The sequence below is a fragment of the Prunus dulcis genome, chromosome 2, assembly GCF_902201215.1.
Source record: "Prunus dulcis chromosome 2, ALMONDv2, whole genome shotgun sequence".
NCBI lineage: Eukaryota > Viridiplantae > Streptophyta > Magnoliopsida > Rosales > Rosaceae > Prunus > Prunus dulcis.
Genome location: NC_047651.1, coordinates 25,430,110 through 25,451,772, shown reverse-complemented (window position 1 = coordinate 25,451,772; position 21,663 = coordinate 25,430,110). Strand labels below are relative to the sequence as shown.

At 38.5% G+C, this 21,663-nt stretch overlaps 3 protein-coding genes and 1 pseudogene across 4 annotated transcripts; 1 reads left to right on the top strand and 3 right to left on the bottom strand.

Moving 5' to 3' along the window:
- Positions 1-452: 452 nt before the first annotated feature.
- LOC117617110 (rhodanese-like domain-containing protein 14, chloroplastic) lies at positions 453-2,599 on the bottom strand. Its single transcript, XM_034346367.1, has 6 exons — positions 2,005-2,599; positions 1,850-1,896; positions 1,349-1,441; positions 1,099-1,237; positions 890-992; positions 453-792 (listed from the first exon to the last, which is right to left on the bottom strand). The coding sequence occupies exons 1-6, from the start codon at positions 2,213-2,215 to the stop codon at positions 666-668; spliced, it is 720 nt and encodes a 239-aa protein (XP_034202258.1). The 5' UTR covers positions 2,216-2,599; the 3' UTR covers positions 453-665.
- A 1,163-nt stretch (positions 2,600-3,762) lies between these two features.
- Positions 3,763-8,033, top strand: LOC117618526 (molybdate-anion transporter-like). Its single transcript, XM_034348107.1, has 8 exons — positions 3,763-4,030; positions 4,638-4,782; positions 4,871-5,039; positions 5,420-5,690; positions 6,295-6,560; positions 6,639-6,854; positions 7,233-7,335; positions 7,611-8,033. The coding sequence occupies exons 1-8, from the start codon at positions 3,880-3,882 to the stop codon at positions 7,670-7,672; spliced, it is 1,383 nt and encodes a 460-aa protein (XP_034203998.1). The 5' UTR covers positions 3,763-3,879; the 3' UTR covers positions 7,673-8,033.
- Positions 8,034-8,445: 412 nt separating this feature from the next.
- LOC117618465 lies at positions 8,446-10,818 on the bottom strand (annotated as a pseudogene).
- Positions 10,819-10,821: 3 nt separating this feature from the next.
- On the bottom strand, positions 10,822-20,755 carry LOC117617583 (MAG2-interacting protein 2). 2 transcript variants are annotated; one of them, XM_034347015.1, is made up of 12 exons: positions 20,527-20,754; positions 20,364-20,412; positions 20,043-20,216; positions 19,527-19,728; positions 19,162-19,355; positions 17,710-18,703; positions 16,357-17,336; positions 16,179-16,267; positions 15,552-15,911; positions 14,179-15,418; positions 13,742-14,007; positions 10,822-13,646 (listed from the first exon to the last, which is right to left on the bottom strand). In XM_034347015.1, the coding sequence occupies exons 1-12, from the start codon at positions 20,608-20,610 to the stop codon at positions 11,034-11,036; spliced, it is 7,245 nt and encodes a 2,414-aa protein (XP_034202906.1). In that variant the 5' UTR covers positions 20,611-20,754; the 3' UTR covers positions 10,822-11,033. The 2 variants fall into 2 exon arrangements, with proteins under 2 accessions (XP_034202906.1, XP_034202907.1); XM_034347016.1 differs by having other exon boundaries at positions 11,034-13,646; positions 14,185-15,418; positions 20,527-20,755.
- Between the last annotated feature and the right edge of the window lie 908 nt (positions 20,756-21,663).

The window sequence follows — 21,663 nt, the reverse complement described above, 5'->3', positions numbered from 1 at the left end:
TATTTTGGTGGATGGAAATCGGAAAGAAATATTCAGAATATTAACGGATATTTGTTATATCTCAAATTCTCAATGTAACACTAAGAGCATCTCCAAGAGAGTTGCTAAATTTTAGTCAAATTTTAGCTAAAATAGTTAGAAAGCCATTATAGCAAACTACTTACTATTTTAGCTAATCTACACTTTGACCAATCTCTAATATTTTACTATTTCTCTCTCCTCCTCTCTAAATTAAAAGCTCATTAAAAAAAATTAGAAAGAGGTAAGAGAGGGTTGTGCCTAGGGAGAGAGAAGATGAAGAAATGGAGAACCCTCAATTTCTCTCCTCCTCTCCGAATGTAGAGAGCCACCAAACTCAAATATGGAGTTCTTCAAAATAGAGAGCTAGATAACTAGTCTACTGGAGCTGCATTGTGCCCTCATTCTAGTCAAAACGGCTAAGGATCAGAGTATAGCAACTCTGCTGGAGATGCTCTAAGTTATTGCTGATATTTTCATTACAAGAACATTCAAAATTCCACATGGAAACCTTTTCAATTAAGAGATTTGCATCAGAATTCACAAGTGCTGTTAGTTATGCAAAGAAATCATCAGCACGCACTCACTCATCTATGGACAAAACAAAGGCCACCTTTGAAGCATGGTCTTCCTTCCAAACCAGCACTTCACTCTTCTTCTTCTTCTTCCGAAACTGCTGGCAGGCCCTCTTTGAACCAGGCGTAAAGCCCTCCTTCTAAGTGGAACACATTGGTATAACCGTTGAGGACAAGCAAGTAGGCTGCTATCAGTGATCTGTAGGAAGCGCAGTGTGATGTAATGTAAAACTTGATGAAGAGGGAATGAAATGGAAATCTCAAGGGAAAAGAATTTTAAACTGAATCTGAATCACCTTGACTGTTGACCTTCTGGGAGATTTTGGGTTGGTCTCATCGTGCCCCCGGCGGCGCAAGCCACTATGATCTTTGCCTTCTTATCAAGTTGTGATTCCACACCTGTTGTCGCATACCAAACATTTGGTGTTTCCATATCTGTAGAAGTTGTCTAAAGACAAAGCAACAATTGAAAGCATAATGGGGGCATTGATTTATGTATATATACTTTGTATGAACTCAGGGTTCTCTTCTGTGCCAGCAAAGATGCCAAAGAATGCAAATGCAGCACGCCTGGCAATGTCCCATGCTGTCCACTCCTTTATAAGCCTGTATATTTGCACGTTAATAGCACCCGGGGGATGAGCCTACATGCACCAGAAACATTCATTTCTCTGGTAATTAGCCTACTGATACTGAAATCGCCAGCAGGAAGATTAGAAATGCAATGACTTAGGGAGCAGAGCAGAGCAGACAACCTCTTTAAATTCTGCTTCAGGCCGGACATCGAGAATCACGAATTTGTTTTCTTTTTGAAGTCGCAGAGCTTCTTTTACATCCACACTCCTTACCTGCAACTTGTAAAAATTGTGGAGTTAGCAAACGAGATTGTTTCTACGCCTTGTAGGGGACAATGCAATACATGCACTGTTTCCTTCGTCAATCTTTACTCTTGTTCCCTTTATAGATGATGCTCTTTCCAGTCTTCTTGTGTTCCCTTGAAAATTAGTTGGAGATTTGGGAACTGAACATTTTCTTGCACAAAAATAAAACCATAGCAAATAAACAATGAAAAGTCTCTTGTTCCAGCTACTTTGATAGATTTGAAACTTGTGATTAGAATTCTACTTTTTTGTTTCTTTGGTTGAACTCTATCTGTTTCAGTTTGGCTCTTCCATTGAGGCTTGTTTCTGTGTGTGTGTGCGTGTGTGTGTGTGTGAGAGAGAGAGAGAGAGAGAGAGAGAGAGATGGAGGTGCACCTTGTTCTGCAGCAGAACTTCCCTCTTAGTCTTCCACTCCTCTTCAGCTAACCTCTCCAAAAGAAACCAAGTGAGAGTGGATTCATTTAAGAGATGAAGATATACATATAGATAAGGAAGTATTTGTGATATTAGAAGAGTTAGTTATACGGTACCTGGCGATTTGACTTGTTTTGTTGCTGCACTGCGGATTTTGAGGCCCCTTGATGACAACCGTTGCCTTGTGGTTGTGGAGGAGGATCTTACTGATCTCTCCGTAAGCCAGCAGCAAGTGTGATTATTATGTTGGCACTGCTTTGAAGCCAACCCCAATGCTGAAGATGCAGATGAGTGTAGGCTGATCGAAGTAAGAGAAGCAGCAGCCATTTGTGAAGTTATATATATATGCTCCCAAAACCAAACCAAGAAATTTAATCAGCTAATCTAGGCTCTAGCTAGCTCTTGAACTGAATGTTCAGAATGATGTTTGATCAATATAGCATATAGATCATTAGGTTGTGCTGAAACAATAGAATAATTGGAAGTGCTGCCTGTGCTTGCTCTGCTTTTATTTGATTGGTTTGAGATCTTTTGATTGCTTGATTTCAAAGTCACTGGGCCATGGATATTTTGCAATTTTATCTCTCCCAGAATCCGAGTTTGTGGTTCTGGATATCTGTTTGAACTTCTTTCATCCTTTACCTCCCTTGTCTTGTCCTTTTATTGGACCATACCCAAAACCATAAATCCTCCTCCTTCCAACCTGGCTCTCATTACCTTTTATCCTTTATTCTTTTTCAGTCTAATTTAATTTTGCTCATCGCTTCAAATTATGTCTAATATAATGACGTGGTATGACTTTTTTTTCTCTCGAGCAGACACATGTTCACATGAGGGATCGAACCGTAGACTACTAGCTTGTATGTTAAACAACTCTATTACTGAGCTAAGACCCCATTGACGACGTGCTATGACAGTACACCGAAATTTTTGTCTAGCAGCAAAGATACAGGTATAACCCATTTTGATATTTAATTTTGTAGTATGACCTATGAGTTATGTAACATATGTGCTATTTGTCAATTTATCATTAAATTAAAGTACGAAGTCAGCATCCATATCTGCTGTCTCAGCATTAATTAGCACATGACTGGTAAATTGAAAGTAGCCAAAATAATTTTGGACCGTTAAAGGGTTGTCTCAGATCAGATCCATTCATTTTAAGATTTTAAGTTTATTGATGTAATCAAGTTAATAACGTTTTTAAATAAGAATTGATCCCCTGTTCTGTGTTGATTAGCATACTTGCAATTCACACTACAACAACCTTAATTACTTTTTTTGTGTGTGCATAAAATCCATCCAAAATTAATATCAAATTCCTGAAATTCTGGTAGAAACAAATTGAATAAGAACAAGGCAAATCCCCCACGGCCTTTCCAGACTTTCAGTACGAACGAGATCCAATTTACGCAACCGTTTAATTTTGTTTTGGGTGCTGCTGCTGCTGCTGCTGCTGTTTCTGTTTATATTTCTTAAATAACTCACTCCCATCCCACCACACTACTATGTCCCCACTTTAAAAGAACCACCGACACCAACGAATACTCCATCACGCAACTAGATGTCGCCGCGTGTCACATCGGTGCAATTTGGCCCTTATAAATTACATACCGCGTCCTCCAAGTTTCTCTCTTCTGCAGTCTTACCCTTGGGATTATCCTACACTCGCACTCTTGCCCGCTACAACTTCAGAGTCAACACACTTTTACATCACAAAAGTCAAAAGTACAACCGTACGATGCAGGGTTCATAAATTGTAGAAACACAAGTCGATATACACAGGATTGAAGCCCCAACTTCTCCTTCTACTTGTTCTCATTCTGTTTATATATATATCCTGACCCCCAAAAAAAAAAAAATAAATAAATTTCTGTTTATATATAATACAATCCATCTCTCTTCACGTACCTTTAATTATCACTCCCTCTACCTCTCCCTCTCCCTCTTCCTCCCTCTCTCTCCTTCTCTTTAGAGTGCAGTGAGTAACAATGGAGGTCTTCTACTACATGGTGTTTGGGATATTGGGGGTGGTGGTGGCAGCGACGGAGCTCAGCAAGAGCAACAAAGACCGAATCAATACGTCGTCAACTTTTAATAGCTTCAAGAACAATTACCTTTTCGTTTACTCTCTCATGATGGGTAAACCCGCTAGATCTCACCTGAATATCATCTCTCTCAATGTGAATATGTTTATATACGTATCTGTGCAAATGTATGTCTCTGGATTTGCTGAATTTTGATCCGATCTAATGGTGTTAGTAAGTTTTCTTAGAGTTCTTAGAGTTCCCAAGTGGAATCTAAAGTAACCATTTGTGAGATCTGTGTATTCAGTCTGTTTTCTGATAGTTTTGATTGATTTGTACATGTTTTAGATAAGAATTTTGGACTTTCTTTATTGCTTTTCTCAAAGAAAGATGATGGTGGCGTTGCTTTCATTTTAGCCATTTTCTTTTTGAATTGGTGAGTGGGAAGTTGGATCTGGGCTGCATATGGTTGTAATGGCTTCACATATTGAGACATTAGTCTATCTATTGCGGCAGCTCAATTCTTGTTACTTAATAAATGAAATATTTGTTGTCACAGTCAGTAGATGATATGTGCATCATATCTTGATTGCGTTTAGTACTTTAAAAAAATTACATAACTTTTTCAATTTGAGTGAATTTTGCCAATTATGTTCGAACTTCTCTAATTGAATGAAACTATGGTCTAAATTACTGACAAATTAATGTTTATGTGCCAATAGCCGGGGACTGGTTGCAGGGTCCTTATGTCTACTACCTGTACAGTACATATGGATATGGAAAAGGCGACATTGGACAGCTATTCATTGCCGGTTTTGGCTCCTCCATGTTGTTTGGAACAATTGTTGGATCTCTGGCAGACAAACAGTGAGTTTTCCACTCTGATCTCTGTTTAATGGTTTCATGCTTGTTAGATATTAATAGCATTTGTTAGCTGATGATGTCTGTAATTTAGGGGCCGAAAGAGGGCATGCGTGACTTATTGTATAACTTACATACTGAGTTGCATCACCAAGCATTCTCCTCAATACAAGATTTTGATGTTGGGTCGTATTTTGGGAGGTATTGCCACATCACTTCTATTTTCAGCATTTGAATCATGGCTTGTTGCAGAACACAACAAGGTAAGGGGTCATTGCTTTGCCCACTCGTTTTTTTTTTGAATATTTCACTCACATATTCACCTTAGATGTATAGTTTCAGTGAATATGGTCTCTTTGTCTTTAAAGGGTACTATTAGCATGCAGGTTATTTAAATAGAAAAGACTTGCTTGCTTGGGGTGCAAATTTTGTTGTCGTTGTATTCTATTTGGATGTCGTTTTTGTTTTTGTTTTTTTCCCACATAGGCAATGAGTTTGATAACGATGTAAGAGCTAGTCAGTCATTTGACTAAGCATTTTTCCCTTGGTTGGGGTGTGGACTGTGTAAAATTGTTTTGTTCTTGGAATGTTACCCCCCTTGTATCAGTAAATCATATATGTGATGTTCCTCTTGACTGTGCAGAGAGGCTTTGAACAACAGTGGTTGTCAATAACATTCTCAAAGGCAATATTTCTTGGCAATGGTGTTGTTGCTATCTTGGCTGGGTTGCTTGGAAATACGCTTGTTGATGCACTGGCTCTCGGGCCTGTGGCACCCTTCGACGCTGCTTCGTGCTTTCTCACAATCGGAATGTTTGTAATTCTATTCTCATGGACAGAGAATTATGGAGATCCTTCAGAGAACAAGGATTTGCTTACCCAATTCCGGGGTGCTGCTGTGGCCATTGCTTCTGGTAGAGTCTTAATTATATACTTTAAGATATTATTTTTGGATGATAAATTGTGTATGTTTAATTTAATGGTAGACTCTGGTGATTGTTTCTACATGACACATGCTTTCGTTCTGGATTCATCTTGTTTACTAATTGTTTTCTCTTCTTTTTTCCAAACTTCCCTTAGAATAGCCGTGTAGTATGTGGAAAGGGTGATGGGCTTGCACAGAGATTACCTTGTCTTTATTTTGTTCTTCAACATTCTGTTGGTTTCAGGAAACTTTTCCTTTTTTCTTTTCTTTTGAATAGTTATTGTGGTTTGATCCCTATACTAAATCCTTTCTGACCCCTTCACCCCAATAAAAGGAAGTATAAATAACCACTATCCTCTAATCCATTACTGGTGATGTTTATATAGATATAGATATGACCGGCCACGAGGGACTGTAAAGCTCTGACCAGCCACAATCAGTTCATGATTGTCAATCTTTTTTCAACCTCGTAGTCTATTTTTCTGTTACCTTGAAAGAATTTTCCCTTTGTTTTTTTTTTCATTTTCTTTTTAACCTTGCTCTATAAGTTATGTGTTTCCTCCTCATTTAGTATTATATTTTGTGTGGTTCAGATGAGAAAATTGCATTACTGGGTGCGATACAGTCTCTGTTTGAAGGTTCTATGTATACCTTTGTTTTCCTCTGGACCCCTGCTTTGAGCCCAAATGACGAGGATATTCCACATGGCTTTATTTTTGCCACATTCATGTTGTCTTCGATGTTTGGAAGCTCCCTTGCATCTCGGTTGATGGCTCGCCAAGCACCCAGAGTAGAGAGCTATATGCAGATTGTCTTTGCCATCTCAGCTGCCTCTCTTCTGCTTCCCATTGTGACCAGCGTATGTTATGGATTCCAGTGTATTTTTTTCTTAATGACTGGTTTTGCGCTGTTCTCTAACTTTGCTAATTTTAAACAGTTCTTGGTAGCACCTTCGAAGGAGAAAGGAGGGAGCATCTCTTTTGCAGGTTGTATCCAGCTTCTTGGTTTCTGTGCCTTTGAGGCTTGTGTAGGACTATTCTGGCCATCCATTATGAAGATGAGATCCCAGTACATTCCTGAGGAGGCCAGGAGCACCATCATGAACTTCTTCCGTATTCCTCTCAACATCTTTGTCTGCATTGTGCTGTATAATGTATGTTACAATTCCTGACTTCAAAATGCATTAGACCTGGGAATGTGGGGCGAAGTAGATAAACTGACCCTTAGGTGGTTCAATCTTGTTTTGTGCTGATATAACCTTAAGTAAATTTGAAACCAGTTAAACTCAAATTTCAAAACCAGTCTATCAGAGTACCTTAGAAATAAGATGTTATGAAAGCGTGCTCAGTTAAGACCCAGTCAATACCATTAGCAAGTCTTTGTGCATATTGTTGACTATGGAGCTTGTGGACGCAGCGGAGAAATGTTCTACCCAAAAAAAAAAAAAAAAGAGAACCAAGAGAATGTGATTGTCTCTCTTTCTTTTCTACCTCTTCTGTCACTAACTAATTGGTTTTGTTTGTCATTGAAGGTTGATGCATTTCCGATGACTGTTATGTTTGGTATGTGCTCGATTTTCCTCTTTGTAGCATGTTTCTTGCAGAGGCGCCTCATGGCAATTGCAGACAAGCCTAGTAAGTCCAATTTTCACCCCATAATCTTTGCCGCCTCTATCTGGCACTAAAAGCAAATTGTTTGTCTTATATATCCATGTAGTGAATATCATCTAAAGATCATGTCTCTCGAGTTTTAATTACTGCAATTAAAATCAAAATGATACCTACATTGAATCCATGGGTCATGCAATAACCTGATCCTAGGCAAACCTCCTACATATATATTGACTTGGATCATCCAGCATCCTATTTCTTGGTGCTTATGGTTGGAAATAACTTGTTTCTGTCAACAGAGACTGAAGATTGGGTAGCAATGAAGGAAAGGGACAGCGAGGCAGAGCCATTAAACATATAAATGATTCTGAGCTGACAGACCACCAGACTTTTGAGAGGTTGAAGACAACGACCTGATTCGTTCAATATACTGGTAAAGTTCCTGTTAACTAAGAATGTATTCGATTTCAAAAAAGTGAAGGTTGCAATGTATAAGGACAACAGTAGTGTGCACAGCAAAGATGGGAAGGAAGAAGGGTCGGTTGAACTTCTTTAATTGTTTTTGGTTGTCAAAGTCATTACGGTAGTGAATTAGTTTTTGCAAAATTTTCGGCGAAGTAATCATCTCTTCTTGTAACGCCATTGTTATTCTTTTTATAGCATCCATAGCCTATATGTTTCTTCATTACAATTTAAGTGAAACTGTACCTACGATTAGCAAATGCAATTTTGTTTTTTATGATCTTTATACAAATTGGTCCCTGTAGATTCGATTCAGTGCTCGAATGCTTTTAAATTTTATGTTATAACCTATTTCTTGGGGAAGGCACTTAAAAATTGGTTCTTGCATTCCTAGAGATCAAGATATCGCAATTGGTCCATGTACGTTTACGTCTGCATTACCCAATTAATATAAGCAAAAAAATTTAATTGAATTCAAAATTGCATTGGTAAGCTTGTTCTCGAAATCAGCTGATCGCGAAACGATGCTGTATATACCATTTTGATACATTTAAAAGGTATAGCCGCGCGGCTATACTGTTGTTTTTTTGTTTTTTGTTTTTTTTCAGTTTCAGGCTTCTTAATAGTCCTGAAACATACCATAGCTACATAACATAAAGTTCCCACGGGTAATAAAACTAACAATAAAAGTCATAAAATTTCACCTTTGTCTCCACTTTCTATGAGAGTCCTCCACAGATGTAGTCACTGCAAAGGCAGAATGGGATTGTTTCTTCGATTTAGCTTCTGACACACAGGACTCCTGATTTTGTTTGGGAATTTGAGCTCCTTTCACAGAATCCTCATTATCAACGTCAACATCTCCAAAGCTGAGATTTTCAGTCTGTATCAGCCAGTTAAGGCAATGAATCAAGGTATAGCCAACTGAGATGGAAGGTTGATGTAATGAATGTATGGTAAACCCAAGTTCAAATTACAAAATAGCTGGTGGGTACATACAAAAGTAAAATTTTAATGTCGGAATTCACTAAATTAAGACAAATATTAGGATATTCCCAACTAGCATGCTTGCCCGGATGATGAATCAAGTCTCCCAATGTTTTCATCTTCTCCTTCACTTAAGTAAGTATCGCTTCCAAAAGAATCATCTCCAGAAGAAGCATTTCCAAAACTGTACCAACTAAAATGTTAGAGATAAATGGAAAGGTAAGCATGATACATCATCTACAATTAATCGGTGACAAAACGAGAGTTCACTGAAGCATGTGTGGACACATCACAGAAAAGTGTGCCTTCTGGATGATCAACAAGCACTCTCGTTTCTTTTATTATTCTTCAGCAAAAAGAAAATATATCAAAATGGTTAATTATCTATTGATAATCTAACTAAAAATACCACACATATCATGGAGATAATCGTCTAATAGTTCACATATTTAATATCCGTAGAGGCTACACGACATTCCCACACAACAACTCATCTGCTGAAAAGCAATGAGTGCATTCACGTCTTCAATAAGTGACGTCAGAATGGACATTGGGCATCGGTGCCCTTTGTAACTATTTGCAATATGTTTCATCCATTTTTTTCCCTTTTTCTTTTGGATGATAAAAACTACTTACTCATGGGTATATCAGACAGGTCTGAAAAAGGCAAATATGGTAATGCAGCACAAATGTAAAAAACATCTTTTGTTTCCAATATTATCATTCAGAGATGGCCTCAGCACCTATAATGTACATGTGGGTGTGTGTGTGTTTGTATGTTCTTGTACAAATCTGTACACGTATATATGTATCTGCTTTGCATATTTAGTATGCGTGTACTTAATTCCTGCAGCTTCTGATCTCTTATGACAGTATCTAGTGAGTGCAATAAAATGTTTAGGCCGGTACTTGAATCGTTTTCCGGCAGTTCTTGCTGAATGTCGAACAGGTGTTGCTCTCATCAAATCTTTGTTTCCATCATCTGATACATTATCTTCAACCTTAACATTTGGGGAATGTTCTGCACCACCTTTAAAGTCATATTCTGTGTGTTGTCCCTGAAACCAACAAATTCCTGAGAGTGGATCACCAAAAAATGTTATGTACATATCAACACGACAGACCTATATGAACAGAAACTAACCTCAGTAAGTTCCTTAGGGAAATCAAGTTGGGCTTCTTCACGGTTCTCAGCTTGTGTCCCAATCCACCAAGCATCGGAAAATACGATCTGGGACATGAAAAGCTAATGCTGAAATATATGCGTAAAAAATAGCGTTACCACACTCTGTAAGAAGAACAAGAAGATGATTCTAGGTGGAAGTTGTATGAAACAATAGCTCTGAAAATTATGTACACAAAGTATAAAAGGGCACGCAAAGAGAGAAGAGTAGGTTAAATTTTTCTCAGAAACCAAAAACAAGCAAAATAAAATTAGAAAAGGAGCAAGGATGAAAGTAGTAGACCAGAGGGAAATCGAGGTATAAGACGGAGTTCTTGGTGCCCAAATCCTTGAGCTCACCGATCTTACCGCCTCCAATGGGGGCAAAGAGGCCAGGGAAGGAGAAGAGGAACCTGTTCTTTCGCTCAGATTTCTTGAGAATGTCTTCGCCATGGTGCGTAACAACAGTGTTTGAGCGGGTGAGAGGCGCGTGGACTTAGCAGGGACCTCTGAGAGTAGGTTGTTGGAGAAGGCGTTGGGTTTGGATCCTCTTCGTCATTGCGCTTCTTCTTCGATGACGAGGTTCGCCCCAGCATACTATTTGAAAGTATAGCCGCGCGGCTATACTCTTTAATAAATCATACACTTTAAATATTCCGATATCAATAGTTGGAAAGTATAGCCGCTCGGCTATACCGGATTGGAGCCGCGGGGATATACTGGAATATTTAAATAGTACAGCCGCGCGGCGATACTATTTAAATATTCCAATTTATTAAACGGTATAGCCGGGCGGCTCTACTTTTTAAATATTCCTGTACATTTAAACGGCTATACCTTTCCCCCCAATTGAAACAGATCCATATATTTCGTATCACTACGCCTCGTTGGATCATATGTATTACGGAAGAAATGATAGCCAGAAGGATCACTCCGCCTCAGTGGATAATATGTATTCCTTTAGTAAAACAATAAACATGGCGTCTAGTTTACACTCTTTGTTTAAATATATACATTTCGAATCACTACCTAACAAAAAAATACACAACTCGCCACTCCGGGTGCAAAGACAACTATTTTGATTGGGAAGAAAAAAGCTCATCATGCCTTCTCATCTAGCATTGGTTGAAAGCAACGATAATGCACCCTGGATCAGATTTTCCAACTTGCCTCTCAAACTAGAAACAACATTTTTCAAGGTTTCTTGCGAACGCGTCTCATCAAGGGGGTCATGTAGTCCATGGAGCTGCACCTCTAAAAACCGACCAAGACTTGCCTCTGCAACATTAACAAGACCAAGTGACGCATTTGTGTGCATAAATTTTGTAACAATGAGTCCTGCCAGAAGTTGCTGATCTGCCTTCACAAGCTCTGAAATAAAACAGGGGAAGAGTATTCTTCTAAAATCCAACAACCAACTCTCATTTTCTTCTTTGCATCCACCCTTTCCTTTCTGAACAAGCCTCTCATTTTGTAACCGAGCTGCTTGAAACTTGTGGGATAAGTTGCCGACCAAATAGCAGATACAAGATAAAGTGTTACCATAGGAAGAATTGGAGATGATAGTGGGCAAAACCCCAGAGAATAATACTAGCATTAATAACTCATGGTCCCCACCAATCGAGTCGGAGATGCCTCCTTGCTTCAACTTGTCTTCAACAGCAGCCAAACACTGCAACTGTAGCGTTTCAAAAGGCAGTAGTAGCACCAGCTTTAAAGCCGTGAAGCAATCTCTTTCGAGAACAATCTGGCTCAAGCTCCTCGCACCATCTTCATCAAGCAATATCCCATTAGATTTCAGCAAGGACTGATCAATCAGTCTTAGAACATCTTTAAACTGGGAGAGCATTACAAGTTTTTTGAAAATCTCCAACCAACATGCGTGCAAAGGGTGAATGGAAAAGGAACTCTCCTTTTCTTTAACAGGAGGTTCTAATTCCTGGAAACTCTCCCATCCTTCATCCCAGTTTTCATTCCAGTCATTTCCAGCATCAGAAGCTTCTACAGAGGGTTTCTTATCTTCCCTCACCAAGAAAAATCCTTCCCACTCTCCTAACATGGCGAGCAAAGAACCAACATGGGAATATGATTGAGCAACATCACACAGCTTTAGGAAGCAAGAAACAGCTGTCTCTAGATTAGAGAGATCATCGGAAGTAATTTCCAAGGTGGGTGATATGGTTGCCACAAGCTGTGATGATTTGAGGGCAACTAATGTACTTGTAAACCTGTTAGGTGTATCATTATGATCAACCAACCCCTGATCAGTAGTTTCACTTTTGTTACTCATAAAATGCACCTCGTCCCATCCTTCCCATGGCATAACACTAGATTGTATACTAGCAGACAAACCCTTGGTACTTTTACCAGTGAGGAATTGCATAAGCTCTAAAGTATAAACTCTAACTGACCCTGGTAGCTGCAGGTTATCTGAGAACTTAGCCATTCTTTCCCAAACTAAATGCCTGACCTTATCCAAATACTCTAAATCACCTTCTAATTTACTCAAAGATGATAAAAGCTTATACAAGTTCTCATAGTCCTGCCACTCACGGACAACCACATCCTTTAAAATGTGTTCCAAAATATTTAAGTAGAGAAGGGGAAGTTCCTGGACTTCAGTGTCACCTGCCAAAGTGGAACCAGTGGGACCCCCTACTGCTTGAGAAAATACTTCAGCCACAGCTCCGAACCCACAACCAGAAAAAATCATCGATCTACAGAACATATATGGTTCAGAAGCAGAGTCGCCAATTAAACCATGACTGACAAAGCTGACAATTGTACCCCAGCCCTGACTTGGCGAGACAGTGTCTTCTATTACCAGCCTCATGAAAATCTTTAGACAACACGCTAAGCAATCCAGATTCAGCCTGCAGTTTTCTTTGGCTTCCTCATGAGATGCAATGTCCTTCATCTCATCAATCATTCTTATCCAAAAGTTCAAGAGAATTATAAGACATTCTTGCCAAGCTGAGTTATCTGGTAGAGTGCCATAAGAACCCAAAAGAGGAACAATTATGGTGAAATACCGCTTCATAATGTTCAAAGAATCTACATGCGCCAAGAGTATAATATACTTTCTGCAATATTCATAGCTCTGCTCAAGTTGACAAATGAAGCATTGAAGGTCCTCAGTGCTTTTGATGATCGAATCAGTTCCGGCTTTAGCCTCCAAAGGTGTCAACAAACTCAAAACATGATGCTTGTAGACATCTTGCCACGTTATGAGACCCATCGACAATGGGTCAGAATATATACTGGCAAGGCTCTCTACCATCGTTGCCAAGGCTTCCAAGCTACTTTCATATATGTGCATGTAGACTTCATGGCTTAAGCACTTTAAGTTTAAACCACCTAAGCCAGCAATATTTTTGAAGTTTAGGTTCGCAAGAAACGAAACTCTCTTGCACTCTTGCTCCATTAACTTGTAAAAACGAGATAATCCAAAACCAGATAGATGCTCTTGATCAGGGTGTATAATTGGTAATTCTTTTCTGCTTTCTTCCAGTTGCAAGTAGCAGTCAGAGAGCAGACCAAACATGTAAGCAAGACGCAACTTGTTGCATCCATCAATTGCAGGGTATACATCAGAGGAGACAGCTTTGATGGTTTCTACAGCATAGCCAACTATTTCTCCTTTAAATTCTGAAATTTCGTAAGTAATATCATCATTGGACCAAACCTCAGAAACAAGGACAGAACTCAGATAACGTAGAAAGACCTGCAAGGAAACAGTAGAACACTATCACTCAATGGGCAAAAAATTTATCTTCTATATTAAAGTTTTCAGAGATATATGCCTACGAAGCTGCCTACCTCTGCACGGTTCAAGCCATTATCATCAGCTAATTTTAAAACGTCCTTCAAAATGTGCTTCTTCTCTAACTTTACTGAATCAATCAGGGGAAAAACAACACTTCCAATGTAATTAAAGTCCCGAGACAAAAAGCGTGCAGTGTCAACGCCAGGGATTATTTTCTCTAATGCTCTACAGCGATCTGCAACGCGCTTTTGGTCTTCTAATTTCAGTTTCCATTCTCTCCAAAAGGTAGACTGTACCTTGTCAAATTTGTTTATTTCATCTGAAAGCAATAAAATAACATAAGAAAACCATTAAGTAACACCATATCATGGAAAAGGTGTTGAACAAAAAGGTGAAAGACATGATAAAAAGTATATTTGGCATATATATGGTAATTAATAAAGCTGTAAAATGATAGCATAGCAGATTGCAAATAAGTATAGAAAAACACCAGTACTAGGTGGTGTGTGCTTTTCTTTAAACTTCCTCAGTAGCAGCTCCCTCCTTTCCATAGGACCTTCACACTCAATTGCTGAACTATATAACAAGCTATAAGTCATCCCCACATTCATGATGCTAGAAATTTCTTGGTAATCCTTCCTTGTTCTAAGCTGCTCTTCAATGACTTCAACCCCATTAAAGGCATCCCCCAGATTCAAGAGAAAGGAGCAACCCACTATGTCTTCCTCTTCGGTAACAGGTGGTTCAATAATTGATTTTGCCAAAGACGCAACCGCATGGTCTGTAGGAGCAAAACCATTTCTTGCCAACCAGGACAGAATGGTCACTAAAGCTTGTGTTCTTACACTCACATATTGCTTTCCAGGAATCAAGTTACCAATCGATTTCTTACTGTGTTCTGTATTCCTACTTAGTTGAAGCAACCATGGAAGTTGTAGGGCAGCAAAAGACAAAAGTTTTCCATTTTCTGTCAAAACAGATTCCCAACTGGTTCCATTCACAACAGGCAAATTTTTAGCAACAACAGAAAGTAAATTTTTAATGTTACTAAGATGAACTTCTTGATCGTCACAACTAGCTCCTTCAACCATTTCCAAGCAACCTTTTAGGTTGATTATATCTTGAATACCATGGACTGGGCCTGTAATAACCGAGGAGCCTTGAATTGAAAAATCTGGACATTCAGTCCCTGTCAACATCATTAATGTCTCACATTGACCTTGCAAATCTAAATCTTTCCATGCATGGAGCAACTCACTAACGGATTCCTCATCACAATTGCTCAAAGCAAAACCCAATAGCTGCTTTCGAGAATTTATATCCATGTTTTCAAGGGCAGGACCCCTTGCTATTGCAGCACATAAGTCCCAAATGTGACCATGCCCTTTCTTAGCCAAAACAAGACACAGATCAAGGGCCAATTGGAGATCACCAGCAACTGCAGCTTCTCTGGCAATCGCTTCCTGAACAGAAGATATGTTGTCTGGAGAACTCAATCCAAGAAGTTTAGCAATCTCAATGAGTTCATCAACATGTAAATATGCACCATTTTGGCATGTGATTGCCGTTTTAATAATCTCCATCGGATCTTTTATTTGCCTGAATTGCATGGGTAAGAGAGTCACTCCAAGTCTGGGAAGTCTAACAGTAAGTGCATCAATAATATCAGACTCCACTTTGACATTTCTGCTGCTTGGAAATAAATTGAGGCATTCCTTAGCCTTCCAGATCTGGAAAGTTGTGCAATGATTTAATTAACACAGATAGCAAGTATTCATGTGCTACGGCATTGAACGCTTAAATGTATCATTTAATGCTCGAATATCATAAATAATCAGAAAACATAAGCATATTCACACTTACTTCAGTACAAGTAAGACTTGAAGCTGAGAAAAAATACTCCCTTGCAGCTTGTATGACAAGATTTTCAGCCTTCTCAGATGCCAAAGCAACTGAACTTGTACCCTTTAAATAATTCCTGGCAAGAGAAAACTTCCCAGCTTTCAGCAGCCCTCTGCAAAATTCCATCAACATATACTCCAGGTCCAGGAAAGGAAATGCCTTATCCCTAATGCATTGCATATCACGCCACATGCTTGCCCAATCAGTATCTGATCGACCAGGTTGTCGACGTATAAACTTTGACAGTATAAGGCGAAGAATTTGCTTTACACCTTTTCCATCAGCATGAGATTCTAGGAAAAAATTCAGAGGCTTTGGTACCTGAAACCACGACAATATTAATTAAATTTAAATAAATAAATAAAACAGAATATAAAATTGCAGCCTCAGTCATATTCTCAGAACAGTTAGATACCAAGATTTTAGGATCTGCTCTCTTAATTATTTACGATGTCATTTATTCTTACTCTGTTAAACACACAATCTAGTGTGCCTGCCCTCTGCAATTTTTTTTTCTTCTGTTGGGTAAAAGGTAGTAGTATAATACCATAATCGGAAAAGGCTTCCCTCTCATGGAAGAATACAAACCTGATAAAATGCCAGGAGCCTCCCTACTTCAATGTGGCCTTCTGCCAATTTCAATCTTCTCTCAAGATCATCAACAATTATTTCGCCATCTGTTCAGTCAGCAAGAAAAAAGGTACTCATCAGAAAATAAAATTTTCATTAACTATCACACAAACCAGACTTCTAAATAAGCAATTACCTTGAATATGTGGAAGCTTTGACAATATGGTTGCCATAGTACTCCACCTATCAGTAGAAGTGCACAAATAAATGCACTGCAGGGCACAGTCTATGACTTCAACCTCATCCTTAAATAGGCTATTACTTTGGAAATCACAGCACCCTTCCTCTATTACAAGCAAGCAGATGTCCAATTTGTTCTCGGAAGCAGTTTCCTTTAGCCATCTAACCAGAAATGACTCGACCTTGTTATGCTCTGGGGTAAGATGATTATCTGCAACCTGATCCTGTGAAACTGAGACTGTATAATGAAACCTATTTTGCATAAATGGAACTGCCATATTACGCAACCTTCCAATCATATTTTCTTCTTTAACTCCTTTAAGCATCATCCCAAATTTCTCATAGTCAGATAATTGTTCCCAAATGACAAGACTCAGACTGGAATTTATTTCACCAATACTGTCATCAGAATAAATAAGTTGGTGCAAATATGAGACATCCTCATGGAATCGCTGCAACTCATATACACCTTTGCGATTAGCAAACTCAATCAAGCAAAGGCAATTATCTAGCTGTCCACTACAACTATCAATATCTCTAGCTCTCTTCTTGTACCATATTGAAAGTTCATTAGTAGATGGCCAAACAGATCCTCGGCACTGCTTGAGTATGGGTTCAGTCTGGATTTGGATACAAATCTCATGGTCCTTGGGTGATCTGTTGATAAAATTTATCATTTTCTCACATTCAACCCAATCCTCTTCTCTCAAAATTACACTTGTTGGGGGAGACCTCCCTGGGAGAAGCTGCCCATATGTTTGTACAGGAACTGTTTCAGGGATAGCAGCTAAAATATCCAATATGAAAGGAGCCAGTGAATAAGGATGGCGCTTGAACAGGAGATTTAAAGCCCCAATTTTCCCACTTTCAGCAAGAGTAAGAGCAGCTTCATTTAGAGGCATAGCTCGAAATTTTCTATATTCCTGCACAGAAAACCTGCATAAAAACTATGTCATTCAACTGTTGATTAGTAGCAATCATCACAGGTATGGCAAAAAATCAAAGTTCCGAGCAAATCATCACTCATATTCATATGGGGAAATCAAAAACATATTCAATCAACTCCATTTTTTCAATAATAACTAATAACAGAGAGAAAGAGAGAGAGAGAGAGAGAGAGAGAGAGAGAGAGAGAGAGAGCAACTGCAAATACCAACCAAAGAAAGAAAATAAAAGTTTAATTTGATGCTGATGAGTGTCTACTTTGTAAAAGTTACTATAATCCAAAGTTGGCATATAAAGACAGAGAGGTATTCAAAAATATAACATTTTGCTAATGTAAAAATATAGCTCCTGAAGAGTAAAATACCTGCCCATATTTATCCCAAGAAACGTCTCCAACCGGTCTTTGAATTGCAATAACTGAAGTCTAGCCATGCGGAAATCCCAAATTTCCGTACATTCATCCTTTTCAGGTTCAGAAAACCCATACTGGTTGGTTAGGCGCAGCCCATATGCAAGTAAGGCCCTCACAGCATCTTCTGTAGGTCCAACTTTGTCAACACATTCAGAAAGTATAAAAGGTTTATCCTTAATTTTTGATAAAAAGGTACTTATTTCATTTGCTCCTTGACTTGAATGCAACCACTGTGATTTTATGACTTCATCTTTATCCAACCCATGACAATCAGCAAAATCCAAGGCAGCCTGATATTTTTCATTTCTAATCAAAATGTTATACATTTCCAGGATGGACCTCTCAGAAAATGATACAAGGCTCCAGTTCAATGAAGAAATGTCAATTTGGTCAAGGCTGTCCACTGCAATATGCTCCATACTATGTGAATCATTAGTTTCCTTTGAGTTTGATCTCTTTTCAGATGAAATGGTCTCCAAAAGAAAAATGTTTCCTTGAAACATATTTATTCTTTCTATAATGGGCTTAGAATATACAGTTCCATTTTCCTGAACTTTCAAGCCACTAAGGATGTCAAGCATGGTAACAATGCCACTCCTTTTTGCAAAAGCAAGGATGTGGTCAGACCACCAAGTAAAATCCACAATGTCACTTAAATGTTCCCCCTCTCCACTTGACAAATTATTGGTCAGTTCTGACTCACATCTCTCTCTGCATGTAAAATTTGAAAGTGAAAAGCAGTCTTTATCCAGCTTAAATATGTGCAAGCATCCTGTCACATCTAAAGTAGCAACAAATTTGGCTTGTGGGGAGATTAGCACCTTTGGATGTGCTAGCTTACTTTTCTGACCTTTTGGTTTGGAATAAAAACCCTCAAACTGAATGGTAACAAGCTGCTCCAGATCAATGATCCTACTTCTACCCCAAAGAGAAAGATAACAAGAACCTGGAAGATAATCACGAATTAATTAATATTACTAGTCTGGTTATTATATTACATCATTTTCCATCTTTCTAGAAATAATTTGTAACTTAATGTCAATACATTTTTTGTAACCAGGATATACTTAGATCAAAATCCCAAACAACCACATAAAATTTTATTACAGTCAACGAACACAGTGGTTAACAACCAACCACAAAAGTCACCACACCAAAAAAAAACATATGCAAGTATCTGCACAATCTGATGAACCAACAAAAACATCTAGAGTTTTTCTATTCTTCCAACAACAAAGAAGGTCACCCGATCATCCAGATTCATGTAAGACGTGTAGATTTGTTTAAGATTCTAATCTAAAAAATTATATCAACCACATAAAGGCCCGTATAAATGACTATCTTCATGCATAACCAATGAAAAAACTAAAATGAAGGTAGTAGGAAACATGACAGGGTTTCAACCTGAGGTTAGTGTGACAACAGCAAGCAAAGAAAGCCCTGGTTGGTAGTCAACGCATAAAACATTGTCAGGGAACTGCCCCTTTGCAGTTAATCCATTATTTGAGGTGCGTGCAGAATATATGGAGGAACTTGGATCCTGACAGATCTCAACATGCTGAAGGGAACCATCAGATGTGACCACAATAAAGCTACACCTGAAAACATTTCATAAATTTCAACGAGTGAACCTTTGGTTTACTCAAACAATGAACTAGAACCTCAAGCCACAAAATCAAGAACAGAACAGCAAGAAACTACTTTTCACAAATGTTCTTTTATGCATAATTTTTGCACAGCCTATGGGCAGGAAAAAATAAAATACTTACAGACAAGATTTCTGTGCATCAGAATCATCCTGCACAATCAGGCTTATTACTGGTAGAGATACTTTTAAATGCCTCCTCGCGATCCTCGTTATCTCATCACCGTTTGCTTTGATAAAATATAGTGTATCAGTGTCATCAGCAACTCCGAGAACATCATGACTTTCTGACCAAGTCCCTGTTGTAAATGAAGCAAGGCTGCCACCTGATGCATAGAACACAAATTAGTAACTATTTTAATGTAAAACAGAGATGAGGTAACCTACAAATTTGGTTGCCAAAATAAACAAAATTCAAATTCAAATTTCTAAAGCATATATATATCTCATATAGGCAAACTTTTCATTGGCAAATACCCCACCTTTGCAGGGACAACATATAATACCAAAAATTCAATGCCCTTATAATATTGATAACTTCAAGGCTTTCAGTTTACAGCTATTAAAACGAGGCAACAAGATAACAGAAACTGATGATTCCACAAAGGTAAGGTCAACGAAATCAGCGAGTACATCTTACTTGTAAAAGTGCCACATGGCTTTGAGTAGTCATCCTCCTTCTGCAAAATTGTTATCTGATTTCCAGAAGCCACAGCCACACGTTCACCTCTTGGAGAGATAAACAATGATGCCAATTTTCTCAATTTTCTCGGCTGTTTGTATTCGTTCCATTTCTCTTTGAGTTGGTTCACACCTTCATGGATCAAGTGGAAAGACATGTCAATCAATTAAGATTAGGCGACATGATCACCGTGTCAAACACCATAATTCATCCAAAAAACAATTTTAATCTTCTATCAGTAAGAAATAAACAATAAAAATTAGGGAAAATGAGATGAACCTTGAAGGGAAAGCAGTGAAAGAAAGCTCCCTTTACTGCCGTCATTGGCCTGAACTCCGTAAATCAATCGGAAAAGAAAACAATCAGGAAACTGATTAATTGAGCGATAATGGAAGATGAATTTGATTATGTTGAAGTTCAAGAAAACAATATAATTAAGAACCTGTTGGGGAGGGTAACTGGGAGTATAGGGCCTCGTAATGTGACGTCGTGTCTCGTAAAACACTGTGGGGGTTGGTTCATCCATGGCCAAATGTTTTACTGTCTTTTCCACCCTCCAAGATCTCAAACCCTAGACCTCAAAAACCACACCAGCATATGATTTTCGACTCTTTAGAAAGAGAGAGTAAACGCAAACCACCATTTGGTCTCGTTCATGTCCTCTTTCTTTCTGTCTTTCCTCTCTCTCAAATTTTTTTTTTTTTTTTTTGGTGAAACCGCACCCGGACTCAGAGTTTTCGGGCCTGGACTAGAATATAGGGCCGTCAAAAAGAATAATTGGATTTAAACAGTTCAAGGGTTTTGGCTTTGGACTTGGGGACAGAACTTGACAACTTGTGGCCGCATGGGGCCTTCAACACTGATCCTATTTTGAATGAGAGCCCAAATAGATGGACCATCCAATTGTATACACCTCATCCGTATAATAGTACTAAGAATTTTGCTAAGATCAGGCGTCCGGTGAATGAGATTCTGGCGTAACATGCTTACAACTGTAACACAACTCATGGTATAATGTCATTGCATCTCTCTAATAGAAACGAGACTGACATTTCTAAGTGGTTTATCGATGATGGTATGGTATATGTTCTATATCTTGGAAATGTCAAACAATATTCCAGTCACACACATGAAGTTGATGGATTTTGGTGGATGAATAATGACCTGGATCGAGTGATATATAAAGGAAAAGGATAATATTCTTGTTGCTGCAGGTGCTTCATTGAAATATTGCGTGCAAATATAGTTTGAAGAAGATATAGAGATGTATCATATATGTATAGGGCGGATTATTATTCTGCTACGATAAAGTTGTTGCAAGTCAACAGCTAATTAGAGTTGTGTGTATAGCTCATGCATGCGCAGCGCCAAGATTGATTAATATTCTGTTGCAGCCGCCCTCTCCAAATGCAAAAAGATGACCACTGCTTTTATTTTATACTTGATAATTAATCAAGGACCACTCTTTCAAAGTAAACAGATTCTACGTACTAGTCTAATCTCTAATTAAGTAACTAGTTGTTTTTAAGAAAAGCACCAATACACCACCACCACCACTCATAACAGACGACGTAGTTTA

What these genes read in the sequence shown, in the direction of transcription:
- LOC117617110 (XM_034346367.1), bottom strand. Translation starts at nt 2,215, where the DNA reads ATGGCTGCTGCTTCTCTTACTTCGATCAGCCTACACTCATCTGCATCT. An exon ending in AAAACAAGTCAAATCGCCAG is followed by an intron (nt 1,897 to 2,004) that starts GTACCGTATAAC and finishes TGGAGAGGTTAG; the next exon opens with CTGAAGAGGAGTGGAAGACT. An exon ending in GAACCCTGAGTTCATACAAA is followed by an intron (nt 993 to 1,098) that starts GTATATATACAT and finishes ATGCGACAACAG; the next exon opens with GTGTGGAATCACAACTTGAT.
- LOC117618526 (XM_034348107.1), top strand. Translation starts at nt 3,880, where the DNA reads ATGGAGGTCTTCTACTACATGGTGTTTGGGATATTGGGGGTGGTGGTG. An exon ending in TGCTGTGGCCATTGCTTCTG is followed by an intron (nt 5,691 to 6,294) that starts GTAGAGTCTTAA and finishes TGTGTGGTTCAG; the next exon opens with ATGAGAAAATTGCATTACTG. An exon ending in GGCAATTGCAGACAAGCCTA is followed by an intron (nt 7,336 to 7,610) that starts GTAAGTCCAATT and finishes TTCTGTCAACAG; the next exon opens with AGACTGAAGATTGGGTAGCA.
- LOC117617583 (XM_034347015.1), bottom strand. Translation starts at nt 20,610, where the DNA reads ATGGATGAACCAACCCCCACAGTGTTTTACGAGACACGACGTCACATT. An exon ending in CAAGTCTTACTTGTACTGAA is followed by an intron (nt 15,419 to 15,551) that starts GTAAGTGTGAAT and finishes ACAACTTTCCAG; the next exon opens with ATCTGGAAGGCTAAGGAATG. An exon ending in GCACACACCACCTAGTACTG is followed by an intron (nt 14,008 to 14,178) that starts GTGTTTTTCTAT and finishes TATTGCTTTCAG; the next exon opens with ATGAAATAAACAAATTTGAC.